The sequence below is a fragment of the Humulus lupulus genome, chromosome 8 (assembly GCF_963169125.1).
Source record: "Humulus lupulus chromosome 8, drHumLupu1.1, whole genome shotgun sequence".
Taxonomy (NCBI): Eukaryota; Viridiplantae; Streptophyta; class Magnoliopsida; order Rosales; family Cannabaceae; genus Humulus; species Humulus lupulus.
The window spans coordinates 117,777,255-117,796,732 of NC_084800.1; the positions used below are offsets into that span (position 1 = coordinate 117,777,255).

Here is a 19,478-nt window from a genome sequence, read left to right on the forward strand (position 1 = left end):
GATAAAATGTCAGTTTATAATAATAAAGCTTTACATGCAATTTTTAATGGTGTTGGTGAGAGTTATATAAATTGATTTCATCTTGTGAGTCTGCCAAAGATGCTAGGGAAATCCTTCAAACTCAATTTGAAGGAACCCCTGATGTTAAGCGATCTAGGCTTGTAATGTTGACCACAAAATTTGAAAACCTTCGCATGTCTGAAAAAGAAACCCTCACTGAGTTTTATGAAGAATTGTCTAACATTGCTAATGAATATTTTGTTTTAGGAGAAAAGTTGTCTGACTTTGTTTTAGTTAGGAAAATTGTTAGATCTCTTCCTAACAGGTTTCAATCCAAGATCATAACCATTGAGGAGGTAAAGAACCTTGACACCTTGAAAGTTGAGGAATTGATGGGATCTCTTCGAACTTTTGAACTAAATCAAAAGATCTACCAACAAGAGAAACCAATTGTTGTGAAGGAGAAATCGATTGCCTTGAAATCTTCCAAAGAGAAAATGGAAAGCTCAGATGAGGAAGATGATGATGAAATGATCTTGTTATCAAAAAAATTTAAGAAGTTTATGAAAAATATTGGTAACAAGAAAAACATGTCTAAATCCTCCAAAGGTAATAATTTTTCAAAACCTTTTGAATATACTAATAAAAAAGGTATTCAATGCAGGGAGTGTGAAGGTTTTGGACATATTCAATTCGAATGTGCCAATACCTTAAAGAAAAATAAGAAGGCCATGGCAGTCACTTGGAGTGACCAGGACTCTGAAAGTAGTGATGAGGAAGAAAATTCTAATCTTGCCTTAACTTCTGTTTTTTCTTGCTTACCTCTTTCTGTTAAGATGAATGAGAACCTTGTTTGTTTACATAATACTATTTCAACAGATGAGGGTTCCCATGGTGATTCGGATGAATCCGATTTGGATGAGGATTCCTTGAAAGAATCATACAAAAACATGTATGATCAATGGTTGAAAGTATGTTCAGATAATCGTTTGATGGCAAACAATAACAAAGTTCTCAAGACGATAAATAAAGAACTTGGCTCTCTTGTTAAAAAATATGAAATTGAGATTGTTGCTAAAGATTCTGAAATCAATTGTTTGTCTAATGAAATTGTGAAATGTGTCAAAATGGTTAATCTTAGATTTATGGTTTTGGATGACGTTCTGCTTGCAGGTCAAAAAGGTTGTGATTTTTCTAGGATAGGATCAAATGGATCTAAACCTAAAGTAAAAACAATTTATATTTATGGAAATCTTCCTATTTTTTTCACAACTGACCCATCTGCAGGAACAACTCAAACTCACGTGGCATCATCTTCTCAATCTATCACAAAACATGAGAAACAGACCAGAAATTTCGAGAATAAAAAAACTGGTCATTTTATTCCAATTTGTCATTTCTGTGGAGTGAAAGGTCATATTCAACCTAAATGTTTTACCTTGATGAATTTTCTTCAAAAAAATTACTTTAATCATCATGGTAATTTGAGACAAACGCCCTTGAAGAAAAGGACACAACCTAAGAAAGTTTTGGTGAATAAAAATGATTTCAAATGTCTTGCTGTCTTTACTTGTCTTAGAACATGTGCATTTAGCTCTTTGTATTTTGATAGTGGTTGTTCTAGGCATATGACAGGTAACAAAAGCATACTCACTGACTTCAAGACTTTGAAAAATGGGGAAGTCACATTTGAAGATGGTAAGTCTTGTAAGGTACTTGGTAGTGGCACTCTAAATTATGAAGGACTACAAAAGTTGCAAAATGTTCTTTTGGTTGATGGACTTAAAACTAATCTAATTAGTATAAGTCAAATTTGTGACCAAGACTTATTTGTAAATTTTTCTCATAATAATTGTTTTGTGCTTGACCAAAATGGAAATTGTGTTTTGAAGGGTTATAAATCTATTGACAATTGTTACACATTATCTCAATCACGCAGTTGTCACACAAACACAAGGAGTGATATTAATTTGTGTCATGAAAAACATGGTCATGTGGTTTTTGAAAATTTGAGAAAAATTAGAAGTGTGAATCATGTTCATGATTTACCGAATTTAAGTAAATATTTTTTTGGTAAATGTGAATCATGTTGATTGGGAAAACATTTGAAAATTTCCCATGCAAAATATTTCAATGTTGGAGTGTGTGCTCGCTTCCAAGGGAACCCCATGGAGTCTCATGTAACTGCTATAAAAAGAATTATTCGTTATATCAATAATACTCTTAATTTAGGCATTTGGTACTCCAAAGAAACAAACTCTAACCTTGTGTGTTATAGTGATGTAGATTGGGCAGGAAACATTGATGACCGCAAAAGTACAAGTGGTGATTGTTTTAACTTAGGAAACAATTTGGTCTCCTGACATAGTAAAAAATAAAACTCCATCTCCTTGTCAACAGCCGAGGCTGAGTACATAGCTGCTGAAAGCTGTTGTACTTAACTTTTGTGGATGAAACAAATGTTGGCTGACTATGGGTTTGATCTTAAAACTTTAACCATTTTTTGAGATAATACAAGTGCTATTAATATTTCCAAAAATTATGTTCAGCACTCTCGCACCAAACATATTGACATTCGTCATCATTTTATTAAGGAACTTGTTGAAAACAAAACTCTGATTTTAGAATATGTCGAGACAAACAAACAAATTGCAGATATGTTTACTAAAGCTTTAGACATGGTCAGATTTGATTCCCTCGGGAAATCCTTGGGGGTTTCTTTTATTTGAAATTGCCAATAAATTGATTGTTTTGCCTTGCATATGTGATTGTGTAAATCTCTTGTCCTATTTGGAAGAAGTTTGATGAGCATATTTTTTAATTTTTAGAAAATGAACATTATAATTCTTATACTATGTGAGTAATAAAAACCATATTTGAAAAATTATAGACCATCCAATTTATATTTGATCAAATCATTATGGTTGTTTTTGTATGAGCATTCCTTAACCTAGTTTCTTTTTTAGACTCCAGTTTGGAAAAGAGCTACCTATACTGATGTGTGAAAGCCGACTGAGTAAGTTGGTACCAAGTAATTAGCAATTATATTGGAGGATACTCTACAAGTGTAAAGGGTTACCATTAGTATAAGAGTTATAGCCTCCATTATGGTTACAATTTGAAAAAATGCTACAATTGCCAAACATGGGCAATGACCCTAGCTTTAAAAGGCCAAAAAGAAACGCCAAATTGATTACACATGCACACACACATGCATGTTGACTAGACTGTGTAAGATTGTTGAAAGACTCATACATATAATGAATTGATTAAAATATGTTTTGTGATTGGTATATATTTTTCGAATTATGGTTACTTAGTATTTTAATTATAACTCATTTTTCTAATTTGTGAAAAAAAATGGTTATCTTGTTTCTCTTGAACAGGACTTGGTATTTACATGGACGCATATGGTATGACAATTTACCTTCTATTTTTGGCAATTTTTCTTAAATAAAAATAAAAAATAAAATAAAATAAAATCTATTTTTTTGACCGAGTACTTCAAAAAAATCAAGTTTGAAAAAAAAAATTGATGCAATTTATTTGTTTTATCTCATTATATTCAAAATCATGCAAAAAGTTTCCAATTTTGAGATGTGAAAGAATTTTTTTAAAAAAAGGAGATATTTTGGAATTTATCACATTAAATTCAGTTACCCATTTTCGAACTTGCCTCATTTATGCAATGAATTCTCTATATATTCGGATTCACTTTGGCTGTTTCATTCTAAATGTTTTCCTGTTTTTCTATCTCACTTGTAACAAAAGTGTTTAGGGTTTTGTTCTTTATGTGTTTCCATTTGTCTCTCTCCTAGCAGCCATGAAGACCCGAGGTCGTGGTTCTACCTCCAAATCTGTGAAGTCTCAGAAGGATACAGTTCCTAAGATAGTTCCCTCTCCCACTCCACCTGTTCCAGTGTCAATCTCTGTTGTCTCACCTCCTACAGGCCGTTGACCCAAAACCACAGCAAGAAAGAAGGTTCTTGCTCCTCCGGGTCCTATGGGATTCACCTTGATTGGGGCTACGAGTAAAGGAGTTACCTTTCCCAATCCTATCCTGCCTTGACTACAAGTCGTACACAATTAGTCTCCACTGAAGTCGTGTCTGATCTGTCTGAACATGACTATGAATCATCGTTATCCCCTGATGTGTTGACACCAAAGGCAAAAGGCAGATGGAAATCCAAAGCCATCAAATCAAAGAGAACCAAGAAGGCCAAAGTGGCTCCAACAAAAGGTACTAGCTCCATCTCTGATTCATCTCCTTTATCCAAATCCAAATTGAAGGTAAAAGTTAACCCACCTCCTTGCACCTCATCGGAGGATGTTTCTCTTGAAACGGAAGACTCACTGCCTGAGTTGGACCCTTCCTTGACCGAGCCAGTTCTGAAGATCCTCATGAAAATGTAGAGGAGGAGACTGAATCTGAAGAAGACCCATCAGAAACCACTCCTGTTGCATCTGACCCAAAGGGGACAACACCATTGGCATTTCCTGAATTGACTACCAAAGTCACTAAACAAAAAGGCGCCCCTGTCCGTACTTTAGATTCCTCTTTCAAAGCTATTCTCTTACTTTCTGTTTTACTGGTAATGAGAAAAATATGCAATTTTATGAGCATTGTCACTTGATTAGTGAACGTAATGCCCTTTTTGCTCCTCATCGTGTTTTTGGGGTTTTACTTACTTTAGAGGAAAAGGATTGGTTACGATCCTTATCTGGCTTTGATGGGTTTGTGCCTCGGGTAGTTAAGGAATTTTATGCAAATTTGAATGATGAGTTGTTAGATCACACTTCCTTTATGTTTCATAAGGTGTATGTTAGGGGTCATTGGTATAGGTTTAGTCATACTGAAATTGCTAAGGCCCTCACTCTCATTCTTTTTGAGGTTTATGATTCTATTGAGTTTGCAAAGGATCAAGTCTTGTCTGAATTGGTTGGTCAAGCTATGGTGTGGGAACCAAGCGCCTCTCTACGGGTCTTAGATCTTACTCACTATTATGGTGCACTCTTCAAATTTTCAATGTTCAATTGGATGCCTACCACTCATTCCTCGACCATCACTCAAGATATGGCCTTTCTATTGTTCAAAATTGGGACTGGTGACACTCTCGATCTTGCTGCTGTTATTTTCGATCAAATCATGTCATTGAGTGGTGCCAAGCGCAAAGGTTAACACTTGATGTTTCTGCAAGTCATTTACAAACTCTTGGACTCTCAGCATCCTTTGAAGAAGTCCCATGAGACCTTGACTTCTCCTTTGATTGGCCCTACACACACTGTCAAAGACGACCATGCTCCAACCACAACTCGAAAGGTAAAAGACATTAATTTGGCTGGTTTTGGATTTGGCGATGTCGAGCCTAACACCCCTGCTGTCCCGACTGCTTTGGCTTCTGTCCAGACAGGAATTGCAAGTCTCTCCAAGCGGTTCATTAACATGGAGGATACTCAACGCCAAATTCTTGCTTCGCTGGCAATAATCAATGCATCTACCACTCCTGCTCCATGACGGTTACCATTCCTTTCGATCTATTTTTATTTGTTTTTGATAAATGTAAAAGAACACTAAAAGTGTTTTTGTTTTTGTTTCGTTTGTTCATTGGCATTTTATTCGACAATGAGGGGGAGAGAGAGTAACTCTATTTTTGGTGCTTTGCTTATGGTTTGACCTACAGTTGCTCATTGTTTTTGTTAATTGTTTTAGTCTTGTACTTTGGTTATATTCGGCAGGGGGAGTCATTTTGTGACTCTTATGAATTTAAGCACTCACTTGTTTTATGCAGGGGTCTTTTAAAAAATACATATGCCTTGTCTATAAAATTGCCAAAGGGGGAGATTGTAAATCCTAAAATTGGCATATTTTATAGAAATATCTTTTTTATTGAAAAGATAATTAATATTTTCCCATTATTGTAATTTTTGGAATATTACTTTCCCATTATTGTAATTTTCAGAATATTACTTTCCCAATATTGTGATATTAAGTTTCATATTATTCCTTATTTAGCTTAATTTTATCACAATATGTATCTTGTTTATACAAAGCAAATATTCTGTTCTTACTAAAATTGTTTCTGGAATATTTGTCTTTAATTTTTCGTCCAGCTCAAGATAATAAATTCATAAAACTGAATCTTTGATGTAATTAATCATTATTTCTATCTTGAGAAATTTGATTTGATATAGGTATTAGCTGTCCCCACCAAAATCGTGTCTGTCGGATCTGAATCTTCTAAAGAAGGAAATTCTTCATCAATCAAGAATATCTTCAAATATTCTTGCTCTTATGAGGATGCTTTCTCAGCCTTTATGGGCACGAAATGGACTCTATAAATAAGCTTCTATGGCATTGAGAAAAAGTGAACTCGTTGGTGCATAGTTTGTGAGTTAATTGTAATATTTGTGAGAGTTCCTTATTTGTATTCAAGATCATAGCATTCACGTGATCTTGTGGTAAAATGAGTGTTTAGTTTTTGGGGTAAGTTTATACCACTTTCATGAGTGAATACCTATTGTAATTTGAACACAATTTTTAAAAGTCTTCGGGAGAAGATTTTTACAAGCCTTGTGTCGGGAGGATGCAAGCACTCGCTGGCCATTGAAGGGAGTTCAAGTGGTTGAGCGTTTCAATCAATATCAAATTAGTGAAGAGAAGTACAACAAAGTTGCGGCAAATATCAATAGGGAGTCTTGTTTTGTTTAAGTCAATATTTTGTACTTGTGATTCTTTATTAATTGATTTTATTCTCTGGGCGTGGCCTTAAGAAGTAGGTTATGCGATAGGGTTTCTGAACCTTGTAAAAATTCGTTGTGTTCTTTATTGTTTTTACACTATCTTTTTATTGTGTTCAGTTTCTGTCGTGACAAGTTCGGATTCTATCCCGATAGAACTAAAATTTGTTTAAACATTTAATTACCATTCTGCACTTTAATTAATTCTCATGGTTTAATTAATTTGGTAATTACTAAAAACGAAATTTCAAACTTTCAATTCAATGAAGAAAACATTTCTGTTGTTGGTTTAGCTTAATAGAATGTGCATTGATCCAAGGAACAATTATGCATGTGCAGTGAAGACGAAGAACTTTATAATTGGAGAAAGTTGTTGTTTTGGGGATAATTTTGACCCGAACAATTGGCTTCATCTATGGGAAAATAGAATGAAAAAGCTATGAGTGAAAAAACATTAAAGGAAGGATTCTTGATTTATTTACATTGGCTATTTCTTTTATCTTTTTGCAGAAACAAGGTCATGAACGAACGACAACTAGTGAAAGAAAATGTCACGATCTAAAGCACGACAAGAGGAAGCAACTAGTGAATCTCCACAAATTGATTACTTACAAGAATTATAGAATGTAATGACATTCATACAACAAACGAAAGAACAAGAAGAATCACAGTTTCAACATTTTGAAGAACAACACTTGTGGACCAATGAACTTCAGCATAAACGAATGGAAGACATGGAAGCCCAACAAGCAGAGATGATAGTAGAATTGGAACCACTTAGGCAGGAAGTAAGCAGAACATACAACTGCTAGCCATGATAAAGGGATCTCCCTTGACAGCAATAATGATAATCAAAATGATGAGGAAAATGAACGACGTGCAACAAAAGAAGAGATTCATAAGTCAGAATCGAGAGAAAAAGAAAGGAGTAATCTTATCTGTGGAAAGAAATTGGATGAAACAGCCATGCAAAAAGCACCGAGCACACAAATTCCCAGTGTGGTACCCAATGTGTCGGTTGATTAGAAAGAATGAGTGATGAAGGAAGTAATGGACAAAATGAATAGCGTAGGACTATGAAGTTTAGCAGAACTGGAAAATAAAGCTATTCGAGGAATTTTCAAGTCCCCATTTGCTGATTGGATTTTGAGTGAGCCAAAGCCAAAGGATTTTACAATGCAAATTTTTTTATAGTTTGATGGAAGTAAGGATCCTTCAAGCCACATTCTACAATTCCAGCAGAAGATGATAATGGAAAAATATAACAAAGCAATGCAGTGCAAAACATTTGCTACTACTTTAACTGGAGCAACGCTAAGATGGTTTAAGCAGCAGAAACCAACATTAATTAATTGCTTCATAAAATTGGGGGAAAAATTTGTACAGCAGTATGGAAGGAACGCGGAGATCCCAAAGACTATGTAGACAAAACAGTAGCAGCCAATCTATTCAGGGAAAGCCTGAGAAAAGGAGTTATGATTGGATAAATACATGTTGAAATTGGTTAGCCAGGAAGAGATGCAAAAACCATAACGGTTTCGCTAAAGTCAATATGTGTGAGTTGACTTTTAATATAGGCATCTATAAATCATCTTTTTTCGGTCCAAAATGTTTGTTTGGAGTATATAAGAGTACCCAAAAGGTTTGGAGGCATTTGGTGATGTTTTGGGGCAATTTTTGGGCCCCCAATTTAGTAGGGCATGCATTGTGTTGCCAAGATCACTAGTTTTCTCCAAGATCTCCATCAAGAAAGCTTGACTTGCATGAAGATCCAAGGCTTGTAAATCTCATTCCATTGTAGTAGCTTCAAGCAATCTCAAAGGGGAGGCTAGGATGGACAACAAATATCAATTTGTGTCAAACCTTGTAATATCCATTGATTTACATAAAACCATACACTTGTTATTTTATGTAACTAAGGTTTCACAGCTCAAAGGTCCACTCTACAACTTGATCCTATTTGTATTATTTCTCTTGTATTGTTCCTCCATTGAAGAGTAGATTATCTTTGGTTTATTATTTTGAATTATAATATTCAAAGTTTTGTGTATAGCCATATCCCCAATAATAAAAAATTTCTATCCCCAAACCTAAGTTTTGTATCAAAGATTGTTTATCTCTAAGTTTTATCTACTAACCAAAACTATGGAAGAAACCTCTTCAATCTCAACTCTCAAGTTCATATTTCAAGATCTAGTGAGACTAGATTGATTCGATGGCTCAAAATTTTTGTGTTGGCAAGACAATATAAAGTTTATTCTCATAATATTGAAGGTTCACTACATTCTTGACAAAGACTTGAAGACTTTGGAAGCTCCAAAGGATGATGATACCCAAGAAGTGATAAAAGAATGGAAGAAAAGGGAAGAAAATGAGCTAATATGTCAAGGACACATAATCAATGCTCTCTTGGATCATCTCTATGATCTCTACACCAATACAACATTGGTAAAAGAGATATGGGATGCACTTGAGAAGAAGTACAAAACCAATGAAGAAGGTACCAAGAAATTCTCCATAACTCAATATATGGAATTTAAATTTTTTGATGGAAAACCCTTACTCCCCTAAGTACATGAGCTACAAGTTATTGTGAATAAGTTATCTACACTTAGGATAACATTGTCAGAGTCCTTCATTGTGGGTGGGATCATAGCCAATTTTCCTCCATCTTGGAGGGGATATAGAAAGAAGATTCTCCATAAGAATGAGGAGATATCATTGGAGGAGATCTTAAAACACCTTAGGATTGAAGATGAGTCTTGTTCTAGAGACAAGTGCTTGGAAGAGTCAAATGGTGGGACTTCCAATGCTAATTCAATAGAGAAAACCTCTCAATTAAAGGGAAAGGACCACAAGAAATCCCAATCAAAGAAGGACAATCACCTAGCCCCAAAGAATAATGAAGGGAAATTCAAGGGCATGAGAGGCCCTTGATTTGTTTGTGGCAAGAGTCGTGACATGGCTAGGGAATGAAAGTTCCAAAAACTCAACAACTATGAATCTAAAGTCAACACAACTGAAGAGGAGTTGGTTGCCACATTAAGTGAGGTGAATGCCATCCAACACAAAGTGCAATGATGGTTGTATGACACTTGTGCCATCATTCATGTATCTTATGATAGAGAGGTCTTCAATACTTTTGAAGAATGAAAGGATGGTCATGAGATCTAAATGAGAAATGAGCATAGATCCAAAGTATTGGGCAAAGGAAATGTCGATCTCTACATTACATCCGGAAAGAAGGTGCTTCTTACCAATGTGTCGTATGTTCCAGATATAAGTAAGAATCTTGTTAGTGGGAACTTGTTAAGCAAACCGGACATCAAAACAATGTTTGAGTTCGGCAAGCTAATTTTGTCTAAGGGGAATTAATTTGTGGGGAAATGGTATGATTAAATTGTGTGGCAAAGACTCAAGTTTTTATAATAATGCATGCACATCTTCCTCTTATATGCTTGGCATTGATTTAATTACTTTATGGCATAATAGACTTGCTCATATAGGATATAATACAATGAAAATAGTTATTAAATGTGGTGTAAATTTATGCAATGATGTTGAGCATGATAAATGTGAGATGTATTAAATCTAAGAAGGTAAAGAAACCTTATCCATGTGTTGAAACATAAACTAACTTGTTAGATTTGATACATAGTGATTTATGTGAATTGAATGGAATAATTACTCGGGGTGGACATAGGTACTTTATTACCTTTTTTGATGATTTTTCTGGATTCACATATATGTACTTGCTTAAGAATAAGGATGAAGCATTTAGCATGTTTAAAATCTATAAAGCTGAAGTTGAAAATCAATTGGAAAAGACAACTAAAGTGATTAGAAGTGATAGGGGTGATGAATACTTTTCCAATGAATTCAATTTGTTTTGTGAAATGAATGGTCTAATACATGAATGTAAAATCCCTTATACACCCCACCAAAATGGCATAGTGGAAAGAAAGAATAAAACATATGTTGAAATGATAAATGCTATGCTATTACATGCAAATTGAAGTTTTGCGTTATCGAGAGAAGCCTTGTTATCAGTTTGTCATATTCTAAAACAGATTCCTATAAAGAAGAATAAAATTTTACCATATGAGATATGGAAAGGAAAGAGACCCAACATAGGGTATCTAAAAGTGTTGGGGCGCCTTGCCTATTGCAATAGCACGGAACCTAAAAGGACCAAGTTGGGTCCAAAGGCCATCAAATGTGTATTTCTAGGCAATGCCTCAAATAGCAAGGCCTATAGGCTAATAGACTTGGAGTCTAATGTTATAAATGAATCAACATAAGTGGAGTTCTTTGATAATTTTTTGTATAGTGACAGCAAGCCTCAAGAACTGATCTTATTAGAAGGAACTCAAGAGGAGCTACCTTCAAGGGTTGTAGAGCAACCGATATCGCCTAGAAGAAGAAAAATGCTTACAGAGTTTGGATCACAAAATCTCTCAAGTGGAGACCCTTTACCTAGTAGAGGGAAATCAAAAGGGATACACATGGAAGTACCCAATGGTACTTCAAGTAGAGGATGATCCTAAAACTTTCGAAGAAGTTGTGTCCTAAAGGGACTCTACCTTTTGGAAAGAGGCAATAAATGATGATATAGATTCAATTTTGTCTAACCACACATGGGAGATTGTTGATCCACCACAAGGATCAAATTCAATAGGTTGTAAGCGGGTATTTCAAAGAAAATACAACACTAATGAGACCATCTGAGCCTATAAGGAAATGTTAGTGGCCAAAGGGTTTAGACAAAAGGAAGGCATAGATTATTTTGATACCTATGCAGTGGTAGCAAGGAAAACATCAATAAGATTATTGTTTTCCTTATCATCAATACACATCCTATATGTTCATCAAATGGATGTCAAAATGACTTTTTTAAATGGAAATCTTAATGAGGAAGTTTACACGGAACAAATAGAAGGGTTTGTTCTAAAGGAAAATGAACATAAGGTGTGTAAGCTTGTTAAATCATTACATGGTTTGAAACAAGTACCCAAACAATGGCATGAGAAGTTTGATGAAGTCATTGTTTCGAATGGGCTTAGACACAATAGTGCGAACAAGTGCTTATATTCTAAGACTTGCGATGAATATGTCACCTTAGTGTGTCAATATGTTGATGATATGTTGATATTAAGTAATGACATGAAAGGCATTATAGAAACAAAGAGGTTTCTATCTTTTAACTTCAATATGAAAGAGCTTGGAGAGGTTGATACCACACTAGGTATCAAAGTTAGATGAAATATAGATGAGTATGCCTTAGGTCAAGCTCATTATGTTGAGAAGATGCTTGACAAATTTAGTCATCTTAATGTCAAAGAGGGAAATGCACCCTTCAATTCAAGTCAAAAGCTTGAAAAGAATGAAGGGAGAGCAGTGGATTAACTAGAGTATGCAAGTGTAATTGGTATTTTGACGTATGGCGTGCATTGTGCTAGAGTGAATATTGCATTTGCGGATAGTAAACTAAGTAGATTTACTAGCAATCTAAGTATCAAACATTGGAAGGCCATAGAAAGAGTTTTTGGATACCTTAAAAGGAACAAAGAGTTGTGCCTCCAATATTCAAAGTTTCCCAAGATACTTGAAGGATATTCCGACGCAAGTAGGATATTCGATGTAGGAAATAATCTCTATACAACCAGTAAGGTGTTCACCCTTGGTGGGTGTGTCATTTCTTGGGGATCTAAGAAACAAACATGTATATGTCACTCAACCATGGAGTCCGAGTTTGTAGCTCGCGACAACTAGCAAAGAGGACGAGCGGCTAACTCATGATGGAGATACCAAAAAACTGCGATTGATGTATCGAAGATCTCGATACATTGTGATAATAAAGTCACTTTGAGTAGAGCTTACAATAAGATATACAATGGGAAGTCTAGACATATAAGTCTAAGACATGACTATGTAAGAGAATTGATTGATAAGAATTTCATATTAATTTTGTTTGTCAAATCTTGTGAGAACTTAGCAGATCCATTTACCAAACCTCTTAGGGGAGATTTGGTGAGTTCAACAAATAGAGGGATGGTACTAAAACTTCTTGACCAATAGATTCCCCAATGATGGAAACCCAACTAAAAGCTTGTATATATCAAGTGTAGAGTTCAATGGGTAAAAACAAGTTGTTGATAAGGGAATAGTTTACAACATTAACGACTTAAAGTCCCATCTAGGATAAAGTTAATGTTGGATTCTACTGGACATGAAGGTTAAGATGATGAAACAATTTCACCTATGCAAACCAAGATGTGGTTTTGACTCTCAAGAGAGTTGGAGTTTTCTCTCTGGATGATTGATGAATGGATGAGCACAAGTCCATGAAAAGTGTTGAGTGAGCAAAGATGAAAATACATGTGTAATCAGGTAGAGGTGTGTGAGGTATTGCCAACTTTTATCACTAGGAATGTTGGGTTCAATCTTTTAAGAATACCTTAGCATTTGAAAGAAGCTTTGTAGTGTTTTCACTAAGATAAAGTTTGAACGCAAAACATACTTTATTTTATGCACTTTTTATTGTTCGGGCTAGAGGAGGAGGATGTATTTAACCAAGTGGGGGATTGTTATGATTGGTTAAATACATGATGAAATTGGTTAGGCACGAAGAGTTGCAAAAACCATACAGTTTCACTAAAGTCAACATGTATGAGTCGATTTTTGGTATAGGCATCCACAAATCATTGATTTGGGTCCAAAATATTTCTTTGGAGTATATAAGAGTATCCAAAAAGTTTGGAGGCATTTGGAGATGTTTTGGAGCAAGTTTTAGGGTGCCAAGTAAGTAGGACCTGGGTTGCATTGCCTGTAACGCCCCAACTCCAGGGACCACTACAGTGCACATTGCAAACAGTGCTAAACTCGCTAATCGAGTAGTTTGGCCATAAACGTGTAACTAAGCATGATTAGCGGTTTAGGGGTTAAAAACTTTGGTTAGGGTATAACATTTCACTAGAACGTTTACTGTATACATTGGGATCCCAAAAATATAATTTCAGAGTTTATTACAAGAAAGTGTTTACAACAGGCCGTTCTAAGCGGCAAAACAGGGTTCAGCCCTAGTTCCACTTTCAAACCTCGCCCAAGTATTGGTCGAGCAGCTGCATATGTACACGTCATCACCTAATCTCTCCAACTCAAGGATGGCCCAGCTTTCTTTTGCCTTTACCTGCACCACAAAGCACCCGTGAGCCGAAGCCCAGCAAGAAAACTCATATGCTCATAAACAGTCATATCATGATATCAAATAATATCTGGCATGCCTAGCACTCACAGCTCTATTCAGCATGCAAATGAATTCAAACAGATGCTGGGTATCCAGGACAAGAAGTCCTGGCCTTCTGATTGGAGGACTATCAAGTCAGTCTTAATCAGATGAGTGTCGCAACACTTGAGGTTCTGGTAAACCATACTGAGTGACCGACAAGCGAGTCACTAATTCAAGTGGAAGGGTGGTTGTTGGGTAAGTCTCTAACCTTCAACAGGTTCTGGTAAACCATGCTGAGTGACTGATGAGCAAGTCACTAATTCAAATGGAAGGCTGGTTGTTGGGTAAGCCTCTAACCTTCAACAGGTTCTGGTAAACCATGTTGAGTGACTGACGAGCAAGTCACTAATTCAAATGGAAGGCTGGCTGTTGGGTAAGCCTCTAACCTTCAACAGGTTCTGGTAAACCATGCTGAGTGACCAACAAGCAAGTCACTGGGGCCTCAGTGCCCAAAGCCATGCATATGATGATCAAAATGATCATACAGAGCTCATAGCTCTGATCAGATGAGTGAATATCAATTTGAGGTCCTGGTAAACCATACTGAGTGACTGACAACCAAGTCACTAGGGGCCCAGTGCCCATAGCCGTGTAACAACACCATTACCTAGGCTTTCCTGCAATGGCTCTAATGACTAGCCCTTGGCTAGATAAAAGTTTGTTTATATTCATCGAACTTGAGGTCGGTCCTGCATTAATGCTCTTTGAGTCATTCAATGCAGAGGGTCGATTAGGTCCAATTGACATAGCTTACACTAAACACACTAGGGTTGTCATGACTAGTGAGTTAGCACGATGTGACCAGTGCCCAGTACCACTGTTGAACCTGACTAGTGAGTCACAGCTTCACAGTTGATACTAGCACCATTGCCAAACCTGACTAATTAGTCAGTACCATGCACAAGTAAGCAATGCTATCAATGTGTATCATATGCCAATTATCCAAGAACAGGGCATTCATCATGCTTACTAAACAGTTGCTAGCATAATTATAATCGTGCACAAACACAGAGACTCAAGCTCTGTCCATTCTCATATTCATCATTCATGGCTTGCCCTAATCACATGTTTCTCGTGCATCACATGCATCACACTTAATCACCCAGCATGCCTCAATAACAACCATATGCAAATGGGCAAGATTTCCAAGCATTCATTATGCTATCAATGTTCACATTCAACATCCAACATGCATCAATCACAGCCATGCATGACACATATGGGGTGCAGTTTTCTTACCTTGGGTTCGAGCGAGAATTAATAAAAGAAACGACCTTTGAGAACGACCAGTCCTTTGGTCCTTTAACGGTCACCTGGTCATAACCAATTATGGGATTCCATCAATAAAATGAATAATAAAAGGTTCCCAAACCAAAACCTAACCTCCGAGACATCAAACACTACTCAACCGGGTAGTAGGTTCAACCCCGAGGCCTTAGGCTTGAATCCCCAAGCTAAAAACATGATTCTGGCCAAAATGACCTTAAGGGCCGCGGCCCTCCCCTGCTATGTCGTGGCGCGCCCTCCAGACAGAGAGGGCCTCCCTGCCAGACGCCAAGGGCCGCGGCGCGGCGCTCAGCCCAGACTAGCCAAAAAAAACTCAGCACAAACTCAATTTTTCCCCTGTGTTTTTCCTCTCAAACCAGCCCTTCAAATCAACTCAAAACCTCTTCCAAACACTCATTTAAACCTCCAAACATTACCCATAACTTACCCTCATAAAAACCCAAACTTAAACCTCAACTAAACTTCCATTAATTCTCAACTAACACATCAAAATCCTTAGCTGAAAACTTAATAGAAAAACAGGGTATAGCTCAAAACTCAGGTTCAATTCCTTACCTTAAGCTGGTTTGAATCCTTCCCAATGACTGAGCTAAGTCTAGAATCCCCAAACTTTGATTCCCCTAGCTTGCTCTTCAATATGGGCTCTCAAAAATTGAAAGGAAAATGAAGGAGGAACCTTGTACGGGAGAGAAGGAGAAGTGATGAAGATAGGCTCTGTTTTTGTTCTGTTTCCACAGCCTTCTAAACCCCAAACCTGATATAAATCCTTAAGGTCAAAAGACCATAATGCCCCTAGGCCAATTTAAAAGCTTCTAAACACTCCCAAGGGTAAATTCGTCATTTCCAACCTATACCGTTAATTATAATTAACGCTCTCCGATTCCCGCTAATCTCAACATTCTCAAATACCAATAATTCACATCCCGTTACCCTTTAATGCCCGGTAACACTCTAATCATTAAAACATCCCGAGACTCACCCCGAGCCCCGAGCTTAATTCCGTTATGACTAGACCGAAAACTTGCATCTCATGATCGTCTCATGCCGAATGACTCGAACCAATCCACATATAATGTGGTAAAATTATAATTCATCCATATGCATAAAATTACACAATCACACCCCCAACGGCCAAATTACCAAAATGCCCTTGCTTTTAAAATATGAGCCCATATGCATGCATTCACCATCATATAATAATATAGTTCACATAAACATGCATATAATCATTGGATACCATAATAAATCAATTATGGCCCTCCCGACCTCCTAATCAAGGTCCTAAACCTTATTAGGAAATTTAGGGCATTACATCGCCTCTAGGAGGCGACGCATCGGTGGTCCTTTGAATCACTATACAGGTGACGCATCGCTTGCATAGTGGTGATGCATCGCCTGGGTGATCCGTACAGGACCGTATTGTGACGTGTTTTTGGCTCCAAAATGCAAATTAAAATGCTCTAATCTCAATGGTTGAGTCTAGTAAGGGTTCCTATACAATTTAAAGAGGTCATTTGAGTTCATTGGTGAATTGATCATGTTAGGATTAATGCCCTAAAGGCATGTAAAGACATTTTATTGGTTTTAAATAAAAGTATAATTTTATTAATTTTGAATGTTATAATTATTGTTTGAATTAATTATATAATAATATCGAGAAAAGTTCATATTCATTCATGAGAATATGATCTTGTATTAGTACGAGAGAATTAAGATCATATATAATGAATAAAATAGTCAGTAGCATATTAAAGTAAGAAATTTTAAATGAATGGTTATTAGTACGGGTTGCTAAGCATACACGATGTAAGTAATCTAGATTCAGATTAATGATGTGGATAAACATCTTATTAAAGGTGTTGTATATAATAGAGATTATATATGATAGGACCGATCAGAATTAGTTATCTTTATAAACTTACTGTTTGACGTAAAGATTTAATTCTTATCATTATAGATGATCATTTGTAGATCACTCTAAATCCTGAGTATTCATGAACTCTTGTTTATGTTTATTGGATCTTTTGATTCATTCGTTAAGGTCTCTTAGAATAATGAGGTAATGACTTTTGTTTTGGAGATTCAATGTCATGGATGGCTGGAAACATGGATTACAATATTGGAATCCATGCTTTCCTACACATATTGAATATTTGTTCCCTTAAGGGTTGATTCTGGAACTGAATACTTATTAAGCTCAAATCTATAATTATATTATAGATTAATTATTCGCTAGTGAATTAATTATATTTAAGGATCAAGAGGTAATTAGAATGGTAAAATGATAATTTTGACCAAATCTTATTAACGAACAATTAATGGAGGACAGAACTACATATATTGATTCTATCAATGGACTACTAGAGAAAACTCTATAAATATAATTCTATAAATACTTAGAGTGAAATTCCATATTTATAAAAGAGGCAAAAGGCGTGAGGTTCTTCTTCTAGCTTCTCCATGGCGAGGCGCAAGAAGGTTCACTAGAAGCCTGTTACAATAGACAAGGGAAAGGTTACACCAGGAAGTGAGAAAGAGGGGGAAAGTCTGCTAGCAGTAGATGATGAAGTTCCTGCGACTGATTTGGAGGAAGTTTTCAAGGATTCTATGGCTGAATTCCCTGAGGTTGGAGACTCGAGTAGGAAGGTTCGGACGTTGGGTGATGATACGATTCAAGATACTGGGTTGAAATGGAGCGAACAAGAGGATGATGGCACCGATTTTTTGTCTCAAGCCAGAGATAAGTGGTCTTCGTTCAAAAATTTGTTACCAAATCAGGGTGGTGCTCGATTGGAATTTGCAGAACCATTGGTTCAAGATGGCCATCGAATTGCTCAAGTAGATTTGGAGGAAATTGCTGTTGAGGCATCTATTTGGAACTCAGCTGTGGTTTGTATGGTTTTAGGGGCCAATCCCCTTTTTGCTGTATTTGAAGGATTCATAAAGAGAATGTGGGGAAATTTGGGGATTGAGAAGATTGCAAGGTTAAATGCTGGCCATACTCTTGTTAAATTCATAGATGAAGTTACTAGAGATTTGGTATTAGAGAATGGGGTTCTGCATTTTGATAGGAAGCTAGTTATTGTGAGACCTTGGACTACTGAATTAGATCATCTGAAGTTGGTCAAATCAGTCCCTGTTTGGGTGAGATTACCTGGGTTGGGTTTGCAATATTGGGGAACCAAATGTTTAAGTGCTTTGGTGAGTACTCTAGGGAGACCAATTCTAGTAGATAAGGTCACAAAGGATAGATCTATGATGCAATTTTCCAGGGTTTTAGTGGAGATTAATATAGTTGATGAGGTTCCGAAATCTATCCAATTCATGAATGAAAGAGGCCAATTAATGGAACAATTGGTTGAGTTTGAATGGCTTCCTACCCAGTGTAAGAATTGCAAAATCTTTGGCCATATTGTGACTTTCTGTAATAGGAAAAAAGAAGAGGTTTGGAAACCAAAAGTGCCGATAGCTGGGGAAGTAAAACAGGGCAGTTCGGCTGGGTCACAGAAGGACATTAATACTGTTATTTTAGAGCCTGTTGCTGGTTTGGGTTCTAAACAGGTGGAAGGCATTTTGGAGAATCCTATTGCTCATGAGAAGTCAGAAAATGCTGCAGATGTAGTTACTCAGATTTCCAAGTCAGTTCAGGAAGAGGTGCACAGGAGTTCTTCGAACAGCAATGTAGCTCATGAGGAAGTTTGGGTAACACCTAAGAGAGTGGGTGGGATGAAGAAGATGGGTCATAAAGTTCAGAATAACTTGAAAAATACTTATGAGGTGCTACAGGATAAAAGAGTAGTGGGTTTGAAACTGGATGATAAGTCAACAAAGGACCTAAATGGGGGAATTCCACATTCTTAGTTGGAATGTTCGAGGTCTAAATAAGAGGGAAAAATAGCGGTCCCTTAGTGATTTTTGTAGACTGAATAAGGTTGGTTTAGGTGCTTTTCTGGAGACCAAAATAAAGGGAGAAAAAGTGGAGAATATGATGAGGAGCTATTTTACTGGTTTGAACTTTTATACAGGGAGTGTTAATGATGGCAGAATTCTGCTGGTGTGGAAAAGTAATATGCTGGTTGTGGATATAATTCAAGAAAGTGACCAATTTATGCATACTCTTATTAATGAGGTTGGATCTAATAAGAAGTACCGTGTTACTTTTGTT

The 19,478-nt window shown here is 36.4% G+C and overlaps 1 protein-coding gene across 1 annotated transcript; it reads left to right on the forward strand.

Moving 5' to 3' along the window:
- The first annotated feature begins 17,920 nt into the window (after window positions 1-17,920).
- Window positions 17,921-19,174, forward strand: LOC133795989 (uncharacterized). The gene has a single exon (XM_062233472.1). It carries the CDS (start codon window positions 17,921-17,923, stop codon window positions 19,172-19,174), a length of 1,254 nt encoding a protein of 417 aa, XP_062089456.1.
- Window positions 19,175-19,478: the final 304 nt, after the last annotated feature.

Coding starts and splice junctions, on each gene's coding strand:
- LOC133795989 (XM_062233472.1), top strand. CDS start 17,921: ATGGCTGAATTCCCTGAGGTTGGAGACTCGAGTAGGAAGGTTCGGACG.